The sequence below is a fragment of the Spermophilus citellus genome, assembly GCF_964194105.1.
Source record: "Spermophilus citellus genome assembly, chromosome: 8".
NCBI classification, from domain to species: domain Eukaryota; kingdom Metazoa; phylum Chordata; class Mammalia; order Rodentia; family Sciuridae; genus Spermophilus; species Spermophilus citellus.
The window spans coordinates 6,182,802-6,210,413 of record NC_138189.1 but is presented as its reverse complement, the minus strand read 5'-3'; the positions used below and the strand labels follow the sequence as shown (position 1 = coordinate 6,210,413).

At 52.3% G+C, this 27,612-nt stretch overlaps 1 protein-coding gene across 3 annotated transcripts in view; it reads left to right on the top strand.

Moving 5' to 3' along the window:
• The window catches only part of SLC2A9 (solute carrier family 2 member 9), a 143,714-nt gene that overhangs the window by 111,911 nt on the left and 4,191 nt on the right, over positions 1–27,612 (top strand). For all 3 annotated transcript variants that reach the window (XM_081303941.1, XM_081303940.1, XM_081303939.1), the window contains one exon: positions 19,195–19,322. In XM_081303941.1, the coding sequence (XP_081160067.1) occupies positions 19,195–19,322 (128 nt within the window). The remainder of the gene's footprint in view (positions 1–19,194; positions 19,323–27,612) is intronic.

Here is a 27,612-nt window from a genome sequence, read left to right as displayed (position 1 = left end):
GTTACTCCCTTTGCTGGTTTTCACTTTTTTAAACTTCATCTTCATGGAATATTTTGTTGAGAATATTCTGTAGCACAGGCTTTCTAGTTGTGAATTGTTTTAACTTTTGTCATGGAAGGTTTTTATTTTATCTTCAAATTTAAATTTTTCTGGGGATATTATTCTTGGCTGGCATCCATTTTCTTTCAGCGCTTGGTATATATTATTTCAAGACCTCCTAGCTTTGAGGGTCTGGGTTGAGAGATCAGCTGAGATCCAGGTTAGTTTCCTTCAAAGTGTTAAAGAAAAACTGTTGTTTTTCTCTGGCAGCCTTTAAAATTCTATGTTAGTCATTCTTATTATAATGTGCCTTGGTGTGGGTCTGTTGTAATTTTGTACATTTGGGGTCCATAAGCCTCTTGTATTTGATTTTCCATTTCATCATTTATGTTTGAGATATTTTCTGGTGTTATTTCATTGAAAATATTGTGCATTCCTTTGGTTGGTAGCTCCATGCCTTCATCTGTATCAATAATTCTTAAAGTTGGTCTTTTCATGTTATCTCATAATCCTTAGAAGTTCTGTTCATGGTTTCTTCACATTCTCTCTGTGTGGTCAACTTTATTTTCAAGATTATATAGTTTGTCTTCATTGCCTGAGGTTCTGTCTTCCAAGTGGTCTAATCTGTTGGTGATGCCTTACATTGAATTTTGAATTTGGTTTATTGATTCCTTCATTTTGAGGATTTCTGCTTGATTTCTTTTCAGAATCACTATCTTTATTGAAGTAATCTTTTACCTCCTGAATTTTATCCCTGATTTTACTCCTTACATCGCCCTTTGCCTCACAGATCAGTTTAACTATGTACATTCTAAACTCCTTCTCTGACATTCCTTCCACTGTGATGTCACTGGATTCTATTGTTGGCACATCTTGGTTTGTTTGAGTTGATTTGTTCCCTTGTTTTTTTCATGCTGTTTGTGAATGTAAATCATTTTGACCAGCACAGTCTCCAGCCACCACTACTTCATGTGCTGTCTCAACACAGAAGCCAGAGGCAGCCCTTGGTCTTTGTCTATTAAACCAGACCCCAAAATCACAGCACTTTGTGTGGATGGATGGCTATGCCCATACATGCTGAGCTTCAAAACAAACAGAGGCAGAACAAGAGCAAGAGAACAATGTCAGAGCTGGAGGAGACCCCAGAGGTCACTCAGAAAATGAGGGAGCATTTCAGGGTCTGGAGTGATTTAGAATTCAGGTGTCTCAAGTTCAGAAGAGGCCAGAGATTTTCTAGTCCAGTCATTCATTGGAAGCTTAAGTTCCAGCTATGGTTTCCTGGCCATGAATTTGTCCAGCTATGGCTTGATTGCTCCTATTGATAGGGAACTCACTACCATCCATAGCAGATAAGATCCAGCCCATGGCCTATTTTGCATGTTATGTCTCAAAGACAAAAAAAAAAAAAGTAAAAGGATATATGTCAGTGACCATGTGTGGCCTGAAAAGTCTCATACAGAAGAAAATCTGTATGAGATTTTCTTTGAAAAATCTCTGTCACAGAGATTATCTACTTTTACAGAAAAAAAAAAGTTTGACAATTGACTCTGCAGTCCCTTGATTCTGACATTCAGAAGTAGTGAGAGTGAGGTATTACATGAGGGACACATGAAGGAATTCAGACAGCAGAAATAGCCAATAAAACTGTCAGAAATAAAATGAAGTTAATATCAATGGAACCACAAATAAAACCACTTAGGCCAGAGTTAACATTGCTCAAAAATGGTTCTATCACCTAGAAAAGTTTTTAAAGCCCCAATACCCAGGCTGCACTAAAGTTTAGGCAAGTCACAATCTCTGGGGGTCAGATGCAGGCTCAGGATTTTCTAACAGTGCATGATTCCAAAGTACAGCACCTTAGCTAGTACAGGGCTTCTCAAACCTGGCCAGATGTGGTAAGACCCCCCCGGGGCAGCTAAAATACTACAGCTACACTGGCTTCATCCGACCTCTACTGAGAGGACATCTGGGTGGTGCCCAGCAAGACCCACCTGGCTGAGGTTGGCCCCTTACCAGCCCCTGCAAAGGGTCCCCCACCCTGGGGTAAGTACAGGTCACGGTGCAAGGAGACTTCCCCTCTCACTGCGTGGTTTTAGAGCTTTCCAGGCTACCTTGGTCTGCAGCAGCTGCTTTCCCAAGAACAATCAATGTCCGCCTTGTGCCTCCCTGAAAAGCCTGGCCTCCCTCCTGCCTACCTGTTCAACAAGGAAGCCAGGCGCATCCACGAGCCTGTTCAAAGTGCTCTGCTGACCAGACCACAAAGCTCTGCCTTCTGTGTCTTCTCAACCCTCCCCATCCTGGGGGTGATGAATTCCCCTTGGGTGTCTACAAAGTCCTTATCACCCTTAGGGTGGGCTGCATCTCCAGGGCTCCACATGCTGAACCCCCACAGAGTTGAGGGAACTCCCTCCAGGGAAGGCTCCGGCACCCCACAATCACAGATCAGCTGTCAGCCCCTGCCCTCCACTTTCCAATTCCCCTGTGTTCACCCGGCACCAGGCCACCCCAGCTAGCCGCGACCTTCACCACAAGGTTAGGCTGGGTCAGGAGCATCTTCAAACTCACCTTGAGAGTCCATAGCTTGAGGCCCTGTGAAATCACCTGTCTGGGGGAAGCTGCTGCTTGGATTGTGAGGTCATCTCTATCCTCCAAACTGGACAGGAAGGAGCAGAACAGTGAGTGGGGCTGGGAGAAGCCAGTGGTGGAAGCAGAGATTCCTCATGGTTTGGGGCTGCCCTCATGATTGAATGGGCCTCCAGGAGGGAAGCTGGGCATCAGCCCGAGGCAGCTTCTCTGGGGAGCAGATCAGTGTCAGGAGACTTAGCAGGGAGTTAAAACTAGGTGCAGGGGAAGAAAGAAGGAAGTTTCCTGCCATGTTCTATCAGTGTGTATAACCCCGAGGCAGGGGTGGAGAAGTGTCAGATGAGGCCCAGTGGAAGAGCCTTTCCTTTGAGGGAAGGAGCTCATTGCCAATGCCTGTCAATTCTAGTTTGGAAAATCTTATTATGGCCTGACTAGCTGCCCACACTAAACCCCCCAAGGGGAGAACAGGCCAGCGAGAGGGACCGTGGTCAGTCACTGTGGTCATAAAGGTGCAAATTAGGTCCTGGCACTCCAGGAGACATGCCAAGCTCCTCTCAGCAAGGCCTGGCTTGAGAAGAGGCTCCTGTTTATCATGTGGATTTCTTCTGCAAAGACATACGGGACCTTTGTGGTCTGTCTCTGTCTGTCCCGCCTACCCCTTCTTCCTCTGTGCACCTGTGCATTCTCCCTGAGCTCCAGCCACCCAGAGCCAGAGGCAGCAGACACACCCTACACACACACACACACACACACACACACACTTGCATGATCCCAGCCTTTGCACACGCTGCCACCCCCGCCCACACAGACCACTCTATTCAGCCATTGTAAGGACGCTTCTCATCCTCACCAAATCAGCTATGACTGCATCTCCAGCCTATCCTAAAACCAGACAGTCCCCCTGTGTGGGCCCAGGATTCATGCTGCCAGTACTGCAATGGCTGCTGTGCTCAGCTCCTTGATATCTGGGCTGCTTCAAGGAGCTGTCTCCTTCACTTCCTTACTGTACAAAGTTTAGTTTGCAGCCACACATCAGAAACCAAGACACAGGTGATGGTAGAAAAAGAACTTTCTCACAATGAGCTGGTTGATCACCCCAGTCAGAATGGCAGCTGTCAAGAACACAAACAACAATAAGTGTTGGCGAGGATGTGGGGAAAAAGACACACTCATACATTGCTGGTAGGACTGCAAATTGGTGCAGCCAATATAGAAAGCAGTATGGAGATTCCTTGGAAAACTGGGAATGGAACCACCATTTGACCCAGTTATCCCTCTCCTCGGTCTATACCCAAAGGACTTAAAAACAGCATACTACAGGGACACAGCCACATCAATGATTGTAGCAGCACAATTCACAATAGATAAACTGTGGAACCAACCTAGATGCTCTCCGGTAGATGAATGGATAAAGAAAATGTGATGTATATACACAATGGAATATTACTCCACAATAAAAGAGAATAAAATCATGGCATTTGCAGGTAAATGGATGGAGTTAGAGAATATAATGCTAAGTGAAGTTGGCCAATCCCAACAAACCAAATGCCAAATGTTTGCTCTGATATAAGGAGGCTGATTCATAATGGAGTTGGGATCAGGGGCATGGGAGGAATAGACGAACACTAGATAGAGCAGAGGGATGTGGGAAGGGAGGGGGCAGGGGGGTAAAAAAGAACGGTAGAATGGGATGGACATCATTACCCTAAGTACACATATGAAGACACGAATGATGTGGATATACTTTGTGTACAACCAGAGATATGAAAAATTGTGCTGTATGTGTAATATGAATTGTAATGCATTCTGCTGTCATGTATAACAAGTTAGAATTAAAAAAAAATTAAAAGAAAACAACCAGACTCTGGTGCTAAGGACTCTCTTAGAGGACAAGAGCAAGCTAAGGACTTATATAGGAAATTTTGAAAGAAGTTTATTTTTAGCCACAGACAGGTGGGCACTAAAATAATTGTTAATCTTCAGTGGTCCAGTTCTTGGATGCACATTCTGATGTCATCTGAAGGTCACCAGATGTGCTGGGTTCTGCAGATGATTGACTAGGAGCTGTGGACTGTCCCCAGGAACAGGAGTGATGTATCTTTTGCTCCTTTTTCCTGAAATAGTTGACTCTGTATCTTAATCATTTAGCTGCAGCTCTTCTTTAGAACTGAGAATGCTGGGCACTTGCAAACATAACACATTTGCAAAGGACAAGTTCATTAGGTGGCTTTAATTCTGTACCCTGGATGCCAGACACCTGATGCCCACTCCGCCTCCGCAGGTGGTGGTGCGTTTCCTGCACCCATTCCACACGCACGTGCTCAGTTCTTATTGTGTGGTGTGTGGTGATGCTGAGTGTGGGTGTTTGGGACGCCACGTACATGTCGTGACTGCTCGTCAGGCCTCCAGTTCTCCAGCACCAACAGGGCCGGTCACTTGGATTCCAATGCTCCCTGCCCGGGGGAAACGTGGGCTCCACATATTGAAGGGCTCATCCTGCACGTCCCCATGTCAGTCAAAATTGGGGTCCTCAGGTGACCCATGCTTCTATCCTGAGTTTGGGGACTCCCAGGTCCCCCTCCAGGTTTGTTAATGTACGAGGATGCCTCACAGAATGTGGGGATGTTTCTACTTGAGGTCACAGCTTGGTTATACAGGGTGGCCAGGAACCGCCAGGATTAGAGACCCATGGGGGGGGGGGGGCTGCAGAGCTCCTGAGGCCTCCAGGTGTGCCCCTCCCAGCACCAAGGGTGGCCCACCAACTGGAAGACCCCACCCGTGGTCTTGAGGTTTCTGTGAAGTTTTCTTGAGTAAACATGATGGATTCGATCACTGGCCATTGGTGATGGAACCCACCTCCAGCCCTTCCCCCTCCTTCCTCTAAGCACCGCCAGCTCTGCCTCAGGGGCCCCGCCTGGGCCACTCATTAGCATAGACTGAGGCGCGTGGGAAAAGCGCACCTTGTGAATAGCCAAAGTCACTCCTGTTCCTGGGGACAGTCCTCAGCTTCAGGGGCTCTGTGCCAGAAACCAGGAACAAAGACCCAATATGCCAAGTCCTCATTCTGCCCCCGTGCCAGGGCCTGGGCCAGGAGTGGAGAGGAAGGCTGAGTGAGACAGTGTCCCTGCCGCAGGGTCAGATGTCCACTACGGACAGCTTGACCCCACGTATGCCTGGCACTGTGAAGCCCCTGAAGTAGGTGGCCACAGAGGAGGGACGGGAACAGGCCACTGCTGCAAAGACCCTTTGACTAAATAAGGCCACATCCACAGGTACCAGAGGCTGGGGCTCCAACGTGCAATTCAACTCACAAGAGCGATGCATGCACAAAACAGAAAATGCAACACATAACCACAACCCGAGAGGGAAATAAATGCCCCTCCTCTGCAGCCGGACAGGATCATGATTAACACTCTAATATAACACCAGGGAGGATTCAATAAGCACTTGCAATGACATAGGTATTATTCAGAACCTCTATGTGAATTATTCCACTTAATCTTCAGAGCATCTTATAAGGTAAATGTTATTATCATCCTCATTTTACAGATGGAAAAGGTTACACAACTTGCCCACGATTACTCAGGTGGACCATTAGCAAGGATCCATCAGAGTGGCCTGACCTCAGAGGGGTGTAGGAGGGAAAGAAGGGAGAGAGGGAGGAAGGGAAGGGGAAAGTGAGCCCCAGCGTTTTACACACATCTGTCTGCATCTAGACAGATGATAGACAGATACAGAGAATAGCTATGTAAATGGGGATCATTGTTTCTCAATTATTTCTTCATTATTGTCCCCCAAGGATGAAAGTTTGAAATTTAAATTTAATGCAGATTAGTTTTAATTAAATCACTTAAGCTACTTGATTTATATTAATTAAGTGGTTCATAATTTTGATTGTTTACAAATAATTTCCTCATAATTGAATACCAAGAAATAACATTTTTGTCCAAAGTGAGCTTTTAAGTTCCACAGCCACTGTGAGATTTAAGGTTTCTTGCTCCTCCTCTAAACCCATGTCTACCTCCATGGAAAACATGCACCATAGATAAAGACAGATCCATTTCTGATTCAGACGTAGATTCATTTCTGTGTTTGATTTAAAAAAATCATTCTAGACCCTGAATACTAAGCAGATAAATTCAACAATGTGATGTGCTGTTGCCTGCAGCCTGGTTGGGCTCCCCAGCTCAGCCCCACCCTTGGATGTTGTTTTACCGGCAACTTCTGGTACCAGTCTAGGTATGGTCAACAATGCCGAAGAGGCCAGGTGACTTGGGAGACTGAGGCAGGAAGATCACGAGTTTAAAGCCAGCCTCAGCAATAGCAACTCAGTGAGACCCTGTCTCTAAATAAGATACAAAATAGAGCTGTGGATGTGGCCCAGTGGTCCAGTGGGTCTTGGTATGGAGAGGCTTGGTAGGATGAATTCAGGGAGCTCACAAAGGAATTTGTATCAGTTAGCTGTCACTGTGGAACAAATAATCCCCAAACCTACTGGGTTAAATCACAGCCTGTTGTTCTTGTTCCCAAGACTATGTGTCAACTTGGTGGTTTTGCTTTTGTGAGTCAGACTCTTCTGATCTCTGCCAGAATCCTTCTGTGTTCAACCGGCAAGTTGGTCAGACACCAGCTAACTTAAAGTGGGCTCACTCGTTGGTGTGGTATGAGTGGGGTGACACGGTCACATGTCTGTCATCACCTAGTCTGACTGAGTCTGTGTACAGAGAAGAAGAGGAAGTGTGCAAAACTGCCTGCGCGTAGGCGGGGGTGGGGGGTGGGGGGCTTCTGCTGCACTGTCTGAGCCACCCCCGAATCCCAGGGTGGAGAAGGAGACCGAACCTCTCACCAGAGGGGCTACAGAGAACTGTGGTCATTTTATAATCTCCCCAGAAGTTTTAACACTCCAGTAGGCTACAGGTGACAATAAGGACTCCTGTCACAGAGAGGAACAGCCACCGTTCGTTCATCAGTGTACCCTGCACAATTGTCGTGTGCCTGCTATGGAGCAGGCATCCTCCGAGGCCCAGGGAGGCACTGGTGAACCCAACACATGAGCACCAAGCCTCTGCCCTCAGGAGAGGCAGGTAGCCGTCAGGGCAGGGCGCCTCTACCCCGGGGAACAGGTAGCACTCTAAAACCGGGATAATTTGAGGAGTGTTTGATGAAGCAACCAATCGCAGGGGCCCAGGAAGGCCCTGGGACAAGCTAAGCACCTTACTATTTTGGCAGCTTCAGCGTATGATGCTCACTGCCCAGGGTCCGATCCTCCGCCTGTAGCTATGCAGGCAGCAAAGCCAATTCATGAGAAGTCAATGCGCTGAATGGTCAAATGGCTGGAAGCCAAATCCAAAGAAGAGCAATTTCCTGGATTTACCTTAGTTCTTTTAACAGTTCACCAGAACGCTCAGAACCGTGTGTGAGGAATTGAACGGCTTTAACAGCTGTTGTAGATTTCTGTGAAGCTCTTCTTTTTGTCCGAATCGTGGATTCTGCATTTTTTTCCCTCTCCCTAAACCCGGCTGCTCCTCCCCAGCTCTCCTCCCTGGGTCTGAAGGCTGGTGCTCCTGGTGCGGTCCTTGACCATGGACTCACCGCAGACTCTCTCCAGGGGAGGTAGTGCCAATGTCCACTCTCCTCTGGGGGCTCCCAATCCGTGTCTCCCTGCAGTTTTCTCCTGAATTCTGGACCCAGGTGTCTACTTCCCTACAGAGCAACTCCACGGGAACATAGGCCCCCAAAACTCACCGTGCCCAATCAGAGATCCCCACCGTTCTCCTTGAGTCTTCTCTTTACCTAGCCAACCCCCAGCTAGGTGAAGACATGCTGTTCCCTAACTTCATCCTAGACACCTTGTTCCCAGCTCTCTCATTCCCCACTTCTACCCTGGCTCTGGCCTTGAGGTGGCCTCAAAATACCACTCTCAGTGTTCAACAGGGAAACTAACAGATCTCATCAGGGGACTGAAATTAGTTCTCTTCATCATCACCACCACTATCATCATCACCATCATCACTATCACCTCCAACATCACCATCACCACCATCGTCACCTCCAGCATCACCATTATCACCTCCATCATCAACATCACCACCACCACCTCCATCATCACCACCATCACCACCACCACCATCACCACACCCTGTCTTAGTCTATTCTGGTTTCCATAGAAAAAATACCACATACTGGTTGACTTAAGCAACAAACAATTATCTTTCATAGTTTGGAGGCTGGGTGTCCAAGATCAAGATACCAGAAGATTCAGTGCTGGGTAAAGCCTGGATAATGGGTGGCGTCTTCTCGCTGTGTCCTCACATGGCGGAAGGAGCGAGGGGATCTCCAGGGTTTCTCAGAAGGTTATGAGTGCTGTCTATGAGGACCCCACCCCAGGACCTACTCACCTCTTCCTGCCATCCCACTGTTGGTTAGGATCTCAACATTTGAGCCTCCAGAAGACACAGACATTCAGTCCGTGACACCCCACCATCCCCACCATCGTCACCAGCACCCTCATCACCAGGCCGTTCACAAGCACCTATGCGCCAGGCCTGGTGCCACATACTTCACCCGCGTTACCTCCCTAACGAGAAACCCAGGATCAGTTCACGGAGACCATAGGGCTCTCCGCTTTGTTGGCCTCGGCTGGTGGTGGGAGCCCCTGGTGCGGACGGCAGGCTGGCGCGGGTGCTGGACCGCAGGCTGGCGCGGGTGCTGGACCGCAGGCTGCCGCGGGTGCTGGACGGCAGGCTGGCGCGGTGCTGGACCGCAGGCTGGCGCGGGTGCTGGACCGCAGGCTGGCGCGGGTGCTGGACGGCAGGCTGGCGCGGGTGCTGGACGGCAGGCTGGCGCGGGTGCTGGACCGCAGGCTGGCGCAGTGCTGGACGGCAGGCTGGCGCGGGTGCTGGACGGCAGGCTGGCGCGGGTGCTGGAAGCGGCCATGAGGGCAGCGTTCCATTTCTTCTTTCATGGTTTTAATGACCCAGCTCTTGTGGGAGCCAGGGATCAGCGTTCACCTTGTTTTAATTTGTACCTTTCCAAGTGAGATGTGATGACATGATAATGATTCATTTCTCTGATGTGTCAAAAATCAACTGCTAAAAATGGAAATGTGGCCCATCGCCCTCAGGAGCCGTGCGTTGATGATCTGTAATCTGAGGAAGGCAAGATTCACACTGCTGAGTGTTGGAGGGTTTCTGTCCGTCTCCCCATATTGGCCACAGTATGACCAGCCTTGGAAGGAGATTGAAGGCACCAAAACCTGAGTCTTAAAGGGCACAAGACGACTTTGGGGTGGAGGCTTGGTGGCTCTGAGTCCACCGGCCTCCATTTGAATCCCCCAGGCAGGAACAGTGTGGTCTTGACTGTTCTTACCTCCCTGTCGTCATTTTGTCACAGGCAGGATGGGCCGTGGGCATGGTGAGGATTAAGTGAGATGCCATAATGAAGTGAGTGTAAAGTGCCACTCCTCACACACGCCATGTGTCCTTCAGATCTGCTTCCTTCTCCTCCTGGGGACAAGTACCGTCAATCGGCACTGTGACTACGGTCATGGGTGTGCCGTTTACCAAGTATCCCAGGTCTGGCCGGTCTTCCGGCCCCAGTTCTCAGATGCTTGCTCACCTGAGCCAGGAAGCTGGGCATAGGCGAGAGACAAAGTCGTGTGGGCTTTCTGTTTTAGGAGTTTGGACCCCTGGTTCACGTCCGCCTTTCTGGCACCTGTCGATGAGAGTCACGCAGGTGGAACAGCCCCGGGAGCTCCACATCCAGGCAGGGAGCTGGGCGACAGCCAAATTACATACAAATGTGAGCCAGGTCACAGAGTAGTAAGGGAGGGGGACGTGCATTGTAACTGACGTCATCAGGAAATGCCTCCCTGAGCCTGTGACGTTTGCACAAAGATCTGCAGAAAGTCAGGAACTGAGTCCTGCAGGCGGCCAAAGGGGAAATCGCCCAGAGAGAAGGAATGACTGAGGCAGGAACCTGCCGGGTATGTTCTAGAATGGTGCTGCCCAGGAGGGGTGAAATGAAAACCACCCAGGTGACATTGCAATTCTAACAGTTACGTTAAAAAATAAACATGCAAAAACACTTTAAGTATTCAGCCCAGCATATCCAAAACATTGTCATTGGAGCACACAGAAAACGTCTCTGCTCCAGGCTTGGTCCTGGGAGGCGGTGCATACCCCCACGCAGACCTCAATTCCAACCAGCCACGTTCCAAGGGCTCAAGCAGCAGCACGTGGGGCTTGAGGCTGCCACACGTGACGGTGCAGGTCTGGAAGCAAGGAGGCCTGGAGTCGGGTAGGCAGGGAGAGAGTCAGAGAGCAGGAGGGACCTGTAGCCTCTGAAATCCAAGTGCAACAGGACACGACTGGAGGGCTTGAATCCAAGGCCGACTCAATCCAATTTCTATGTCAAGTGGTGCCCGTGGCTGCAGTGCGGCAGGACTGGAGGCATGCTCAGAGTGCACGGCACAGGAGAGTTGTGCAGGGGCGGGTGGGTGGGGGCTAGCAGCCAGTGCCTTGGTAGTAGTCCCAGTGGCGCAGCCTGTGACTGTTTCAGGGGCAGGGCTGTCACATGCATCAGGGCCCACACCTGGGGCTCAGTGAGTAACTGTCCTCATGTGACAGTGTCAGCGCCAGGACTGGGGCTCTCCCACGCCACAGTCCCTCCCATGCTGACCTGTCCATCAGTGGCAGCAGATCTCCAAAGACTGTCAAATACCCGGTCAGCTCCCATTCACTGTCTCCTGGAAGAGCAGAGAGCTCACCCCAGCCCCAGGGCATGGCGGGAAAGGCTCCCCTCATTACTGGTGAGACCCTGGGAAGGCCTCACTCGAGGACTCTGAGCTGCTGCACACAGTGCCTGGCACAGATGGTGGCCGGGGAGTGGTAATCCCTGTCCTCTTTCCTTCCCCTTATTAGGCAGGTGTAAGTGCATTCTATAGCAGCACAAATGATAAACTCAGAGTTCTAGAAAGAAATGGTTAGTGGTCTGGTAGAAATTTGTGGCTTTCTTTTTTTCTGAAATGATGAGCATGTGACAGTTGCATGAAGCTCCTGCGTGACTGACTGGGACCTTCTGCAGCAGGCTTCTCCACCCAGCACTGCTGGGGCATTTTTGGAGCCAAAAGTACATTGTCGTGGGTTCTCACCCTGGGCACTTTGCCATGTAGCACAGCCCCCTGGCCTCTACTCTCTAGCGACCAGCAGGACTCCCTGCCAAAAGTGTCTCCAGACATCACCAGGTGTCCCTGGGGTCAAATCCACCCCTGGTGGAGGATCCCTATCAGCCGCCACCTGGTTCTGCAGAACAAGTACCAACTTGGATGGGACCACCTGACTGTACTTCGCATTTGCTGTGTGATGTGGGGCAAGTTGGTCCCACACCCTGTGGTTGTGATTCCCAGAACCAGGGAAGCCCACGTGCTGACGCTCAGCGACGGAGGCCGACGACTGGGCCTCATGTCCCTCCCCTGGCTCCACACCAAGACCTTTCTAAGTCACTGTGTCCAAGACACCTGGATCACCAGGACTCCCTCTGTCCCCCTGACCCTTCGTTCACCCACATCTGTGAAGTCCTCATTGCCATGTAGTGTCACAAGTCCACCTGGCCTGGGAATGAGCACAAGGACCCTGGGGAGAGGGGAAGGGGCTTCATCTGTCGTGTATCGGGGGAGGAAAAAATAGGTCTGGTGATGGCATTTCTGCTACTTGGTCCTTTCCAGATGAGAAGCTTGAGCCAGTAGAGAAATTATGGGCTGTGTCCTCTCCCAGCCTTGGACTAGAGAGCCAGGACCTCGCTTAATGGCTCTGTGACCTTGGGCAAGTCCGTTCACCTCTCTGACCTGGGTCCCATCTGTAATATCCAGGGGACCCATGTCCAGCAGGATCTGAGGCTCCAGATACTTGGATAAGTTTAAAAGAAGTCTCTGCAAGTGGCTACTAAAGTTCCAACCCATACAAAGCACTCAAGAAGTGGCAAGGATTGTGACTTCCTGAAACTGCAGCTCAGCTTCCTGAGGTTGGGAGCACTGGCCCTGCTGGGTTGCCCTGTGTGGAGCAGAAGCCTGGCTTCGAGCAACTGTCCCCAAGGATGCTGGGACTTGGAGGCTCTAACGAAGCACAGGCCCAGGTGCTGAGGCAGGAACTTGCCTGCAAGCTCTGGAGATGCTGGAGCGTGGGCAAGACAGAGATGTCTCCCAACCCTCACAGGTTCTCAGTTGGAATGAACTCTAGTAACAAATGACAGACTAATAAGAGAAAAGCAGAAGCTTGTTAATATGTGTGTCTCACAGACACATGGGGGACACTCAAGACATGAGTCGTTCTCCAAAAAGGATCCTTGAATTCCAACTTCAACAGAGAACAGGAAGCACTTAGGGAACTGGCAAGATGAAGGAAAAGGATCACAGCAGCAACTGTGGGAGAGCAGAGGCAGATAAAGGTTAGGGTGCACAGCTTGTGGACACGGAGTCCTCTGGCTTCCCCAGGCCAGGCCAGACCATTTGCAGTGGTTACCTGTTGCTCTCTGTGGAGGGGTGGGTGGGGTGCCTTTTGTCTTTGTAAATCTGCTTTAGGCACGTAGAGGGAGCACGGGGGTCTCTCACCCCTGCCTCTGCTTTCTTAATGGATTTCAGTTCAGCAATCTTTCCAGATCCTCTGTCCTTCTCCCTCATATTTTGGGAAAGCCTAGCCTGGCCTCCAAGGAGAGAGGGAAAATGAGAGATGAAGTTGGAAGGACGGTGGGGATTGATGGAGGGTCTCGCAGCTCCCTGGTGAGGGGCTGGATTGGTTTTCAGGGCTGAGAAGCCCCCGGGAGTGTGAAGAAAACCCTGCACCTTGCAGGTGGAGTTGCAGCCACAGAAGCATCCGTCCCTTATCAAAATGCAGCGATTCGAGTTCGACCACAGCCAGTCAGGAAGATGCTGAGGCAGGAATGGGTTTGTAGCATGCGGCAGAATTTGCTGGAAACTTTCTTCTCCACCTCTCTGCATCTCAGCATGGCTGGCATATCGAGCTCCTGCCCCTCCAAGCTCCCCGATCTACTTCACATTTGAACCAAAGAAAGAAGAAAGATGATGGTGCCGTCCATGAAAGGAAACCAACAGGAGTCTGACCTGAGCGGTAAATGCAGACACGACCCTCTGCCATCTCTGTCCTTTTGAACCGAGGCTGCTGGCAAAGGAGCCCGGGATCCGGAGGCAGGAGACCCTGCCGTGACCTGTCTCCCCCACTCACAAGTGGCCAGTACCTCAGGGGCCCCTCCAGGCCCCGGAACCTCTGCTTCCCACACTGAAGTAACAAGTCTTCACTCATGACTGGGCCACAAAGAGGGACCTGAAAGGCACAAGAAATCGTTTTTGTGTGGATATTAGAGTCCATAAACATAGAGGCCCCAGATGGAGAATCTGAAGGAATTTCCTACTCTGACTCGGCCCCAGCCCACAGTCCTGAAGCCTGCTGTTCAGCACCCACACACCAACCATGAGAAACGCCAGCAACGGACCGTCAGGAAACTGAAAATCCACAGATTGTAGGAAAACATGGTCTTCACAGCCTTGACTGTGGCAAATATCTAACAAAATGAGCAGGAAAAAAATAGTCTTTAAAAAAAACTTAACTAGTAAAGAGGATTTTGAATGTTCCCAACACAAAGGATGGCGAATATTTGAGGTACTGGACGTGCCAGTTATCCAGTCTGATCACTGCACACTGCACTCACAGTTTGTATAATCATTATGTCAATTAGATTTTTTAATTAGATTTTTAAACACCATCAATGCAAACAAGCAACCTTCTCCCAGGGGGAAAGCCGTGGCCAACAGCAGCCAAACCAGGAAACATACCACAGGCCTTAGAGACTGGCAGTGATAAAGGGTGATTCCAGCACTGTGTGTCCTGTCTCCACTCTTAGAGGACAGCACTGGTCAGAGGAGGAGACCCATGGAACCTCAGAACTCCCCCAAGAAGCCCGATTTGGAGGGCGAGGACAAGGGAACAACATGAGTGGCAATCCAGGGGTAAGACTGAGAGAAATCTGTCCGGCCACAGCCTCCCCGGGGCCCTGGCTGGCTGTTTTCCAAGACTTGGTCCTAATTTGAGGAAACCAGTTAAAGCCCCCTGGAGTGGAATCCACCCCGAACCGTGTGGAACAGCTTCCAGCGCAAGTCACCCTACAAAATCTCAGAGGAGAGAGCAGAGCCCAGGCCCCCAGAAAGGCGTGAGCAGCCGCAGGCTGGCCTCCTTCCACCCCAGCTGCCCCTCTCCTGGTTCACAGATGCAGGGCTGGAAGGCAGCCCTCCGCCCACCCTGTGAGGGCATTGGCCACCTCTGAACACGCATGCTGAGGGGGACATTCAGCAGGCGATTGGGAGAAAGGGCGTCAGAGATGAGTCATCTGCCATCCACTGACCCTGAGCCCTGCTCCAGCCCACAGTGGCCCTGAAGCAACAGAGACATGCGTGGACGGAGGTGGCCAATGCCCTCTGTGTCACAAGTCAGCTGCCATACTGAGGTTCCAGCGGGGAAGGGCTGTGGAGTCTCCCGGGTGGACGTCCAGGGAGGTAGCACTCCAGTTCCCACCCGCTAGGGCTCCAGTCCAGCTGGGAGTGCTGCAAGGTCCCAGCTCTGCTGGCAGCGTGGCCACTGGAAGTGTGACACAAACACCTCCTGGCATGACATCTCGGCATCGGCAGGACCTGGAGGCTGGTCTCAGCACATCTCAATGTGTCGCCACTGTCCTCACACACTTTGACAGACACCTTTCCCCTTTATTAGAGCATCATAGTTACACGCGGTAGCGGGGCTCCTCCCCACAAAATCACCCACACTGGAATCTGACCACCGCTCCTCAGTCCTGGCCCCTCGCTGCCTTCCTCCCACCCCGACCCCCTCCACTCGGCACATCCGCCCCTTGCTCGAACGTTCATCGGTCCTCAATGAGTCCGTGCACACAATTATGAAATCCCCCGTGGTGTGTTTCTGTATGCACGTAACATTAGTTTGTTCAATTCACTCTACACCCCCTCCCCCTCCTGTCCCTCCTCACTCCTCTACCTCCCTCTCCACGCACCTTCCCTTTAGGACATCCGACCCCCTCCTGGCTTCTTCCCCTTTCTCTAGCTTCCACGTGTGAGAGGAAATGTTTGACCTGGATTTTCTGAGTCTGGATTATTTCACTTCCCATGATGTTCTCTGTTTCCATTCATTCACCAGCAAATGTCATGATTTCATTCTTCTCTCTGGCTGGGTGAACTCCACTGTGTATATACCACGTCCTCTTCGTCCATTCATCTCCTGACGGGACCCCGTCTGGAGCGTAGTTAGGCTACTGTGAATCGTGCTGCTGTGAGCACTGAAGTGGCTGTAGCGCTGTAGGACGCTGAGTTTAGTTCTTTTGGCTAAACACTGAGGAGGGGGTAGCTGGTGGGTCATATGGCGGTTCTATTCCTGTCCTCTGAGGAGTCTTTACTGCTTTCCAGACTGGCTGTACCAGTCTGCAGTCCCACCCATGACATAGGAGTGTACCGTTGTCCCCACAGCCTCATCAACATTTATCATTTGTATTCTTGACAACTGCTCTTCTGACTGGAGTGAGGCAAATTCTTAGTGTAGTTTTGATTTGCATTTCCCTGATTGCTAGACATGATGAGCATTTATTTTCATATATTTGTTGGACAATTGTGTTTCTTCTTTTAGAAATGTCTGTTTGGTTCTTTAGCCCATTTAGTGATTGAGTTGTGTTATTTTGGGTTTTGTTCTGTGTGTGTGTGTGTGTGTGTGTGTGTGTGTGTGTGTGTTTTAACATTTCTGAGTTCCTTATGTGTTCTGGCTATTGATCGGAGGAGTAGCTGGCCAAAGTTTTCCCCGTTCCTAGGCTTGGCCTTCACGCTCCTCACTGTCTCCTTTGCTGGGCAGAAGCTTTTTCATTGGATGGCAGCCCGTGTATTGACTCTCGGTTTTACTTCTTGAGCCTTGGGGTCTTGTTGTGGAAGAGGTACCTGAACCTGCGTGCTGGAGTGTTGACCTTGTTTTCTTCTAATCCTGCACAGTTTCTAATTCCCAGATCTTTGACCTATTTGATTTGACTTCAGTGCAGGGTGACAAAGAGGGATCTAGTTTTACTCTTCTACATATAGATTTCCAGTTTTCCCAGCACCATTTGTTTAAAAGGCTGTTTTAAACAACCTTTTGTTTCTTCAACATCTACTTTGGGGACTTTTGTCAGGTATCTGAGGCTGTAAGTGTGTGGGTTTGTCTCCGTGTCTTCTATTCTATTCCATTGGTCTTCATCTCCATTTGATGCCAACGCCATGCTGTTTGGCCACTACAGCTCTGTGGTATAATGTGAGAGCAGGTGTTGTGATACCCCCCACATCGCTCTTCTTGCTCAGGACAGCTTCTGATAGATAGCTTTAAGATATGGAGTTCGCTTTCTACATGGCAAACTACATAGTCAATAGTCCAAATCGTGAGCGTTTAGTAAATATCGATGGTATATCTGATGCCTATCAAACATGCCAGGCAGTGGAGCTGGTGCCGGCCCAGAGGTCTCACGGTTAATGGGTGATGGGGTGATGCTTCACCTGGATCACCTGTGACTTGCTGGAGTCCAGGTGCCCTGGCAGCAGGACAGAGCAAAAGCCCTGGAGAGGGGCCGGCCTGCGCTGCTCCTGGCTCTGTGGCTCTGGGTGCTAGGTGGGTGCCCGTGGTGGAGCGCAGTGCTCACACAGGAAGCTTTGCCTTCATGGCTGACGACTCTCTGAATCTGGCCCCTTGCTCTGCTCCCCGGCCACCATCCCCTCCCTCCTACAAAAACCATAGCCTCAGCTCCCCCTGTACACCCTCCTCCTCTCCCCAAAGAGCAGAGATCTCCATGAAATGCACACAGCACCTCCACCCCATGTGGAAGCCCTCAGTGGTTTCCTCCAAGAGCAAAGCCCTCTCACCTGGGCCACTTCAGCCCGTTCCTGTCCACTTCCTTCAGGTGTCCAGGCAGATCCACCCCGTCCTGGACGTGACCCATTCTTTCACCCCAGGGCCTCTTCCCTCCCACCCCTCCACCTGGCATGACCTCCATGGATCTTCACGTGTCCAAGGTCACCTCCCAGGGCTGGGCACCTCCTCCAGGGGGCACATCACGCTTTGCACTTATTCATTCTCTCGCTTACTGACAAGAAACAAATTGCTCTGCCCCCTGCCCCCACGCGAGGAAGTCCACCAAGGGAGGGGCCCTGCTGCTCTTGACCCAGCTCCCCAGCCAGAAGTAAGCACTGAGAGCTGACAGAACCCATGGGTCCAGCCCAGGGACTTCTGAGCTGTGCCCCCTAGAGCTTGGTAAAGGTCCCTCGGGGACCCCTTCCACCACCCACCCTGCCTTGTCTGAGGAGTGCCAAGGTGCAGATCTGATTGGCAGAGTGGCAACTCCAACTGGGGGCCCAGGGGTACAAACAGGACCCCAGATTCACTGAGCAGGAGGTGCCATTGGGGAGGGTCCAACCCAGGACGGCAAATGGGGTGCATGCAGGTGGCTTAGGTTGCCATGGTATTGGAGAGGTGGTAAACATCCTGCACGGACAGTCTCTGGAAATAAGGAATTGTCCCACCTTAGTGTCAATGATGTTGCCATCGAGTAACACTGAGCTACGGGGCCACTCAGGAACAGGGGCCCACCCAGTCAAAGAAGTTAAGGAACACAAACAGGAACCAAACTTGGCAGGGGCGTCTCTCCTCTCTCAAGTAAGGATTGGCAGGTGGAACCCCGAGACTTGGAGGCCAGGGTCTCAAGCCTGTGTTCTGACTCAGCTACCTGGGAACTGGGTGACCTTGGGCAAATCTAGTGACATCTCTGGGCTTCAGTGTTTTCACCCAGAGGTATGACAGCCAATTCCTGCCTAAGTTATTCTAAAGATTAAATTGGAAACATCCTGACACAATAAACAGATGGTCGCCAACTTACCTGGGTTTGACTTTTTGATGTATGAAAACGATATGCACTCAGTAGAAACTGTACTTTGAATTTTCATCTTTTCCTGATCTAGCAACACACAATGTGGTATTCTCTCCAGATGCCTGACTGTGCGCTAATGCAAGTGTTCTGAGCGCTTTTGAGGCGGGCTACCCTAAGCCACCGTACTTGGTAGTTCAGGTGTGCAAGATGCATTTTTGACCTGTGCTGTCTTCAACTCACAGTGGGTTTATTGGGACATTAAAATCCCTTTGTTAAGGAGCACCTGGACTCCGTGATATTCAGTTGTGTTCTACGTATCAAACTTACCCGCGTAGTTCTCTATTTCTGATGGACTGTGGTTTGACTGAGAGGGCATTCAGAGAGCCGAGAGGATGGTGGATCTCTCACTTGGATGGTCAGAGGAAGGTTTGTGGGCATCAGAGCTTCCGTACCAGGATCACCTCGCTGCAGCACCCCTCCTAAGGCCACCCACCAGGCAGGGCAGGGCTGGCTTGCTAAGAGAGCAGTCCCTGGTGCGTGGGTGGTCCTGCAGCCTGCCCTGGGGAGGAAACTGGGGTCTGGCCTGCTCGGGTGATTGATCCAGTCCTGCCTCTGACGTTGCAGGCGGCATCCCGTTCATCTTGACTGGCGAGTTCTTCCAGCAATCCCAGCGGCCAGCTGCCTTCATCATGGCGGGCACCGTCAACTGGCTCTCCAACTTCGCCGTCGGGCTGCTCTTCCCGTTCATCCAGGTTGGTTACGGAGGCTCGGGCCTGGGAGCCCATCTGACTCTCAGCCTGGGAGGGGCGGTCAAGGGCAGAGGTGGCTCTCTCCTGCTCCTGCTGGTATCCCCAGGAAGAAACTGCGGCCTGGAATTCCTGTCTCCCCTGTCCTTCTCAGGCTGGCCCTCCTGGCTGTGGTGGCCTGGGAAGGCAGGGCCACTCCCTGCTGAGGGTGTTCAGGGAAATCTAGATGGACTCTCGAGCCCACCACTTACCTCTCGTGTTTGCAATGTGCCCATTCCTGGGCTGGACATGATAAGGTCATGATAAGGGCAGTGCAGACTGCAACCCTGCCGTGCATCGGCCTAAACGTAGCTAATGGGCCACCATCCCAAGGGCGTCAATGATTGGTAGAAAATGCCCGTATACTTAGAACTGAGGTGCCAGTCCTCCTGGGCAGGTGGAGAGGCTACACATCACTCACTAATTAATTCAGCGGGTGTCTACTGAGCCCCTGTGCTTCGGGCCGTGGGGATGGAGCAGGAACAAAGCTGTGTTATAAGTCCTGAGCCGAAGGGAGGCAATGGAGACAGAAGTGCCACTTGAGAAGGGGTGGCCCAGGAAAGCCACCCAAAGGAGGTGACAAGGAGCAGAGATGTGAGTGCAGTGAGGGAGCAGAGCACTCCTCACAGGGAGTGACAAAGTCCAGGCCAGAGAAACAGACGTGCAAAGGCCCTGAGGTGGCCTGTGAAGGAACAGCAGAGGCTGAAATGGCTGGAACAGTGTGATCAAGGAAGATGGCAGAGTAGAAAACGAGAACGGAACCTGAAGGAGGGAGGTGACACGAAAGATCAGGACTCTAAGGGTTCTGCACAGAGCAACGGCCAGCAGCATCTGCCTAAAGAGGGTGAGGCTCCCTGCTCCAATGCCCACCAGGGCTCCCTGCTGCCCAGACACCGGTGACATCACCTGGTGAGGCCTCCTGGAGAGGGCGAGACTCCCTCAGAGTCCTCTGAGAAAGAGCCACCGAGCCTCCTCAGGGGCCCTCTCAACCCCGCCTCCGGCCAGCTCCTCAGAGTTTTCGTCTGCCTTGCTAACACCAAGCCCAGCGCAGCAGAGTGTCCCAGGGCAGTTCCTCCCGCCCCCCACACTTCAGGCGCCTCCGCCCAGTGGCCCTGAGACCTAACCACTGTATTTCCAACTGTCCTCAAACCTCAAGGCCAGCAGAGCCAGGGCTGAGAGGTGCCCTTTCTCCCTGTGGAGAAAATCCACGCCCAGTCAGCCCTCTCTCAGCACCACTCTCCACCACCTTTGCTAATGAGGGGAGATTCCAGAGCCTTCCACGGCCCCGTCACGTGGGGTTGACCACTACCATCTGAGGCACTTGGGGGCGGGCAGGTGAACGGTCTTGCAGTACCTCAGACCCAAACGGCTGCCTCATTTCCCGCCAGCACCGACAGTCTCTTCATCACCAGCGCTTATGGAGCACCTGCTGTGTACCCGTCACGCCCAGCCCCTCAGTTCGAGGAGGTGACTGGGGGTCGGGTCTGCCCAGGTGATTGATTCGGTCCTGCCTCTGGTCCTGCTGGGCTTGGTGTTAGTAAGGCAGACCCGACCCCTGTCAGTCCATGGGACAGACCCAAGGTCACGTTGGGAAATGGCAGAGCCTCTCATCTTTACCTACCAGACCAGGGAGAAAGGAGCCCTTGGCGAGGCCACAGGCTGCCCCATCCAAAATCATCACAGGCCCAGGGAATCATCCCTCTGCATCCCTCACAGGGCTCCTGCGGGTACTGAGTTCCTTGAAATCCTCAAATATATCTATATACCTCTCCCTTGGGGTCACTTAATACTCCACAGGTCTGGGCCCCAGTTTTGTGCTCAGTTCCGTAAATTCTGCAAATGCTCCTATCTCAGCCTGCACAGCTGGATTACCTGACAAGGAAGAGATTAGGGAGGGGACAGTGACCATGAATTGAGCATTTATTAGGTGCCGTTTGTCATGTGTACTCACCTCACTGTGTGGCCAGAGTTTCCTTCCTCTGAAAACCTGATCTCTGCCGTCCGGTTGCTTCTCAACGCTTTCAAAGTCGCCCCAATTAGCACAAGTACCAACTGAGAGTCGGTTTGTTCCCGGGGTTGGGGGTGCGTCGGGATGTGTCACAAGCCAGCAGGTCAGAAGTCCAGCAGCAGAGTCCTGAAAGCATCCAGGTCCCTCCTGCTTCCTGTTCATAGGTCAGATGTTCTGTGTAAGTGAAAGCTTCCAAACTCAAAAAGGAGGAGGGTACAAATGGATAATGCATAAGATGATTCCAGGTGTATTCAAGGCCCACATGTGAAGAGTAAGACGAAAAATCCAACAGGAGACAATGCACAGTGCTGGGGGGTGTCAAGGGGAGCCAGGCTAGAGAAGGGCAAGATCCTGAAAACACAAATAATAAGGACAAAAACGAGGTGTTCGGTTTTCAGAAGGAAGGAAGTCTGCCCGGTGAGGAACGGCGTGAGCAAAGGCCCTGCGCACGACAGAGCGGGGGAGTCGTTCCTAACAGCTCACACTGATCAGGGGTTAGTGCCTGCAACATGAAGGAACTCAGCAAGTGAGCAAGAAAAACAGGGTGCTGCTCGAAAGGTGGGGGGAGAAAAAGAAGGGCATTCACAGAAAGGGAGGCCCGACTGGTACCTGGGAGGGAGAAGCGCCCTGGACTCTCAGTGTTCAGAGAAAGGCTGACTGACCAATGGCAGTCTTCTGCATATCACCAAATTACCAAAGGCAGAAATCTGAACGATAATAAGTATTGGTGAGAACACAAGGAAAGGGGACCCCTGTGCACTGGTAAGTCAGTCTACTGGCCCTGGACCCAGCTGAGCATCCATCTGTTCTAGGCCCCGAATCCACCTCTGACTACATACCACGGGGAACCTGCAGAGGTCCATGAGATGGAATGTACAGAACATTCACTTGTCCCTCACTCGTGGCAGTGGGGACCTAGAGGTGGCCTGGGTGGCCATCCAGAGAAGAAAGCACGAGCAAAGCAGAGCAGGTGCCCTCTGCAAAGAGACTTGGGCAAGGAGCAGCCAGGAGTCGGATACTCAAGGCGCCTGCTCCACCCTGCATGCAGGGGGACCCCGTGCCGGGAGAGCAGGGCAGAGTGGGTCGCAGCTCATGTGCGGTTGGTGCAAATGGAAAACACACATGGATCAGTATCGTGGATTTCCATAAGGAGATAGATGATTGATAGACAGACAGACAGAAACACAGGAAGAGCCGAGCTTCCTCCGCTGGCATCTGGGGAGAGGTGGGGGCAGAGGTGCTCCCACAGTCCCCACCCTGTGCCTTGGAGCACTGCGGGACACCTGTGGGCCATCGTGCCAGGGACACCAGTGCTTCCGGGAGCATCTGTGTGTGCGAAGCTCCACTTGGATGACAGCATGCACTTCCTGGGGGATCCTGGCCCAGTGCTTAGGGCTCCTTCCCTCGGCTACTATCCGAGTTGTCTCAGCGGGTCCCTGGGAGCAGGACACAATCCTGCCTCCTATTTCACAGAAGAAGAGCCATGTCCCTCATGGGGATGGGGTGCATGGGGCTGCACAGGGAGGTAGTATCTGATGGGAGAAGGGAGAGCGCTGGCAGAGCCCGGGGCTGGCAGAGCAGCGTCCAAAGAACTTGGAGCCTTGATGGTAATTCCAGAGGGAGCCCAGGAAGGTCAAGGCTAAGACCAAATCCTTCAGGCCTTGAGGACCTGAGAGTCTCAGGGTTTATCAGGAGACTCTGGGAAGCTGCTGCTTGCAAGGCAAGATCTGTTTCACATTTTTTAAAGATCTCTTTAGCTGCTAGCAGGGGCTGGATTTGGGGAAGCTGCTCAGTCTTGGAGTGAACAACATGTTTATCACCATAAAACCAGGTGGTAGGAAACAGAACGGTGGTTACTCTGCGTCTAGGGCAGGGAGGGGAAGCATTTGCCTGGGAAACAGCACAGAGCACTTCCTGCACTGGGAGATGGGTCCCATATCTGGATGGAGGTGCTGGTTACACAGCTCTGTGCTTTTTTCCAAACACAATGAAATTCAGCCCTAAGATCTGTGCATGCCACTCTACACAACTTCTAATTTTTTTAAATGATATGTATTTTTTAAATGTCACAGAGTAAAGTCATCAGGATGTAACAGCTAAGATAGCAGAGAGGGAAGAAGCAGTCCAAGGTGATTTCCAGGTGTCCTGGGCGGGTGGGAAGAGGGCAGGGCTTCTGCTGGGGACAGTCGGGGGAGGGGCAGCTTTGCTGGGGAGGGAGGACGGGAGGCCAGTGCAGGCAGGGTTGCTAATGTGGCCTCCAGCAGGCCACCGCCTAGATGTGTCTACTTCAAAGGCTCGTGGGCAGCTCCAAGATCTTTAGTCTACAAATGACAGTGGCTCAGGAACCTCAGTGCACACCAGAGATGTAAGCCAGCATTACCATCCCTGCTCCCTTCTGGCCAGCCCGTGAACATCCTAAGCTGCAGGTCTGCTCTGCCCATAAAACAGGAGAACACACACCTCACAGCTCCCTGCAGATGGAGTGAGCCACTGGCGTGTAAAGCGTTTGACTTCCCATCAATCACTAATGGCAGTACAAGCACTAACTCCTGCAAGAGACCGAGTGAATCACCAAAAGCCAAGGTCAGCCCTTGTGGGGAGTGGAAACTCAACAGAGGAATTTCAGTTTAGTCACATTGTGACAATCTAACAGGACTTTCCCTACCTCCATGCGTCTCCATAGAAGTCCTCCGATTCCATCCAGGCATCCTTCATGCAAAACAGTTATTAAGTATGAAGCAGGCACTGACCAAGGCTGGGGGACACTGGAGGGAGAGCAGGTAACATGGAACCTCACATGTGGATCCTCACAAGCAGGTCTTAACCAGCTGTGATGACCTAGGGCTGTGACTGCAGGCGGCTCCTGGCTGGGCTTCAACAGGACGTGCCATGTCCCATGCCCGGGGGCGTGTGGGTGAGCCTTTTCCACTTTAAGGAAAAGATCTTTTCGTCAACCTGTCAAAGAGGCCTGCAGGGTGCACGACGTCACTGACCTTGCCTCTGCAGGGCCTCCTCTCAGCTGCGACCCCATCCTTCAAGACTCAGCTGAGGAGTATCTACTGCAGGGTGGCTCAGCTTGCCAGCCTGGCCTCTCCCCTGCTGTGGAACGATGGCTTCCGTGCCCCCACTCATGTGAGGAACCCCCAACCCCTAATGGGATAGTATTTACAGGAGGGCCGTTGGGAGGGAGTTAGGCTTCGATGAGGTCCTGAGGGGGGTCTCATGATGGGGGTGCCCTCATAAGATAAAGGAGGACCAGGCTCACCCCCTGTCTCTTGGCCACGTGAGGACTCAGAAGGCAGCTGCCCACGAAGCCAACAGGAGAGTCCTCGCTGGCCAACTGAGCTGGCTGGTACCTTGACCTTGGACTTCCAAGCTGCAGAATTTGGAGAAAGTCAATGTCTGCTGTTGCCGGGCACAGTGGCATAGGCCTGTAACTCCAGTGACTTGGGGGGCTGAGGCAGGACGATCTCAAGTTCAAAGGCAGCTTCAGCAAAAGCGAAGTGCTGAGCAACTCGGTGAGACCCCGTCTCTAAATAAAATACAAAATAGAGCCGGGGTGTGGCAGTGGCCAAGGGCCCCCAAGTTCGATCCCTGGTACCCCCCTAAAAAAGTCTGCTGTTTAAGCCACCTAATCTGTGGTATTATGTCATGGAAGGCTGACACCCTACCTCCTACATATACTGGAAATGAAGAAAACAGGACACCTCTGAAAGGTGGAGAGCAGATGACCCATGGAGGACACCTGGCCCAACCTGCATCCAGGACAGAGCTGCAGAAAAAGGGGATGTGGTCCCCAGCAGGGGAAAAGGACTGGCCAGAGAACAGAGCAGAGGAGTCCCCAGCCTGCAGGATGACGTGCCAAGCACACTGCCACAAAGTCCTCCGAGACACGACGCCGTGGAACTGCAGACCCTGGAGTTAAAAAGAAACCCCTAAACGTGTTACATGGGGAAACCTGAGAAGAAATGACAGCACCATGGCAGCTCGCCTCTCCTGGGCAAGGCTGTCCCTGGGGAGCCGGGGCGCTGACCTCAGAGTCTTGAGAGGAGAGTGTTCCGAGATTGGAGTATGAACCTGGCCAGGGCAGCCTCCAGGGTGAGAGCAGAGAGGGGGCAGCTCAGAAGCCAGAGGCCGCCGAGTGTTTCCCTCCCATGGTCAGCGAGCCGAGTCCTCTCTACTGGTCCTCTCTGTGTGTGTAAGTAACTTAGCTGGACACGCCACACCTCCAGAGCCTGGCCCACAGGTGCCCGCTCACTCTGTGTTCACGTGACCTTGCCGTGGTGTGTACCCATGAAGGGAGGGATCTGTCTCCCCTTCTTAGAAGGGCACCAGGCCTGTCAGTAGGACCTCATTTAACCTTACTGACCTTCCAGAAGCCCTCTCCCCTAATACAGTCACTGGGGTTGTGGCTTCAACACAGCAATTGTGGGGAGGGGCACCATTCAGCTCCGAGCAAGAGGGAACCTCAGAGGCAGGTTGATTTATTTGGCCATAGTCACCCACTGAGCACCCAAGCTCTCCACATCTGTGCTGGGCACCAGGCCGCGGGGCCAAGCAGACACAGACCTGGTCTTGTTGCCCTCGGGGAGGGTTCCATCTGGCAGGAGGCCATCCTGGATCAGGCGCACCCTGGGAGATCACTGCAGCCTGAAAGGAAAGAGGGGAGACCCGGAGGGGTGACGACAGGGGGCCTGGTTCAGGGAGCAGGGCAGGCTGCCCGGAGGGTGAACACGGGAACCAGAATGAGGCAGGGACAAGGGAGGAGGCAGGGAAGGAGTCACAGCGAGTGCAGAGGCCCTGAGGCCCGGGAAGCAGTGTGAGAGGCTCCAGGAAGCCTGCAGGGGGCAGGGAGACCCCAGCCAGAAGGGGCCTCCCTCCGGGAGCAGGGGGATCATGGGAGGTGTGAGCTGAAGGAAGGCTGGCGTAGCTGGTGTTTCTGAAAGCCCCTTCGGCTGCAGTGTGCCGAACAGTGAGGAGAGGCCACAGGGACAGGGCCACAGTGGAGAAGGGACGGGTCAGCAATGAGGTGGGCACACCGCTGATTCTGGAAAGACAATTCAGCTATTGAGATGGAGCCTTGTACCCACACCCAAGTGCTAGTGTCCATGGTCACTCTCACACCGCAAGGGCAGGGCCGAGTGGCCCTGACCAAGAACATGTGGCCTGCACAGAACCTTGGCCACCCCCAGGCTAGACTTCCAGAGTGGACATGAAGCCATGAGAGGCTAGACCAGGGGGCAATTAAAGAAACGACTTGAGGAGGAGGCCCCACCTGGCTGTCGAGGGTGACTTTCAGGTTCCCAGTTGGCAGAGTCCATCCCCATCACCATCATCTACCTTGCGCAGAGCCCCAGAGGGGGGAAGAGCGGCACCCTGAGCCCTAGACGGCAGTCACTGGAATGGCTGAGTTGTGAAGGCTTAAATGTGAGGTGTCCCCAAAAGCCCATGCGTGAGACAAGGCAAGGGGGCTTAAAGGTGAAATGAGCCTTAACCCAATCAGTGGCTCCACCCAGATAATAAGGATTAACTTGATGGTAACAGTAGGCAGGGGGCCTGTGGCTGGAGGAGGGGGGCCACGGGAGGTGCGCTTTGGGGGTATATATTTTGTCCCTGATAAGGGAGCATTTTCTCTCTCTCTCTCTCTCTCTCTCTCTCTCTCTCTCTCCCCCCCCCCCCTCCTGGTGCCATGTTCTCAGCTGCCTTCCTCGGCCACACACACTTCTGCCCTGATCTGCGTCACCTCAGGTCCTAAAGAACAGAGTAGGCCATCTGTGGACTGAGGCCTCTGAAACTGTGAGCCTCCAGATAAAAGTTTCCCCTTCTTATTGTTCTTGTCTGAAACAAGAGCAGTTCACTCCCAAGTGTTGTGGTGAGCTCTGGAGACCCGGGAGGACTGACATGTGCCCCCGGCCCCAGGGAGCTCTCTGCCAAGTTGTGACAGCCACTAACAGTGGGCCATTGACGCAGAACCCTTCCTTGCACTTGACAAACCGATTCAATGGCTACTGCTAAATTTAACCCAGAATCACAGGAGGTTATTATTCAGTTACCTCTAGAGAAATTGGTTTTCTGTGACCAGGTTTCTGGGCAATGCCCACACCCCTCCCCGGGCCCACCCAACACCATGGATCTACAGAGGAACCCGGGGTCTAATTTGTGGGAGCGTACGGCTACATTCCCAGCGTACACTTCTCATCTGTTTTTCCTTCTTCGTGGAAGTTGTTACATTTTCACACAATTCAGATG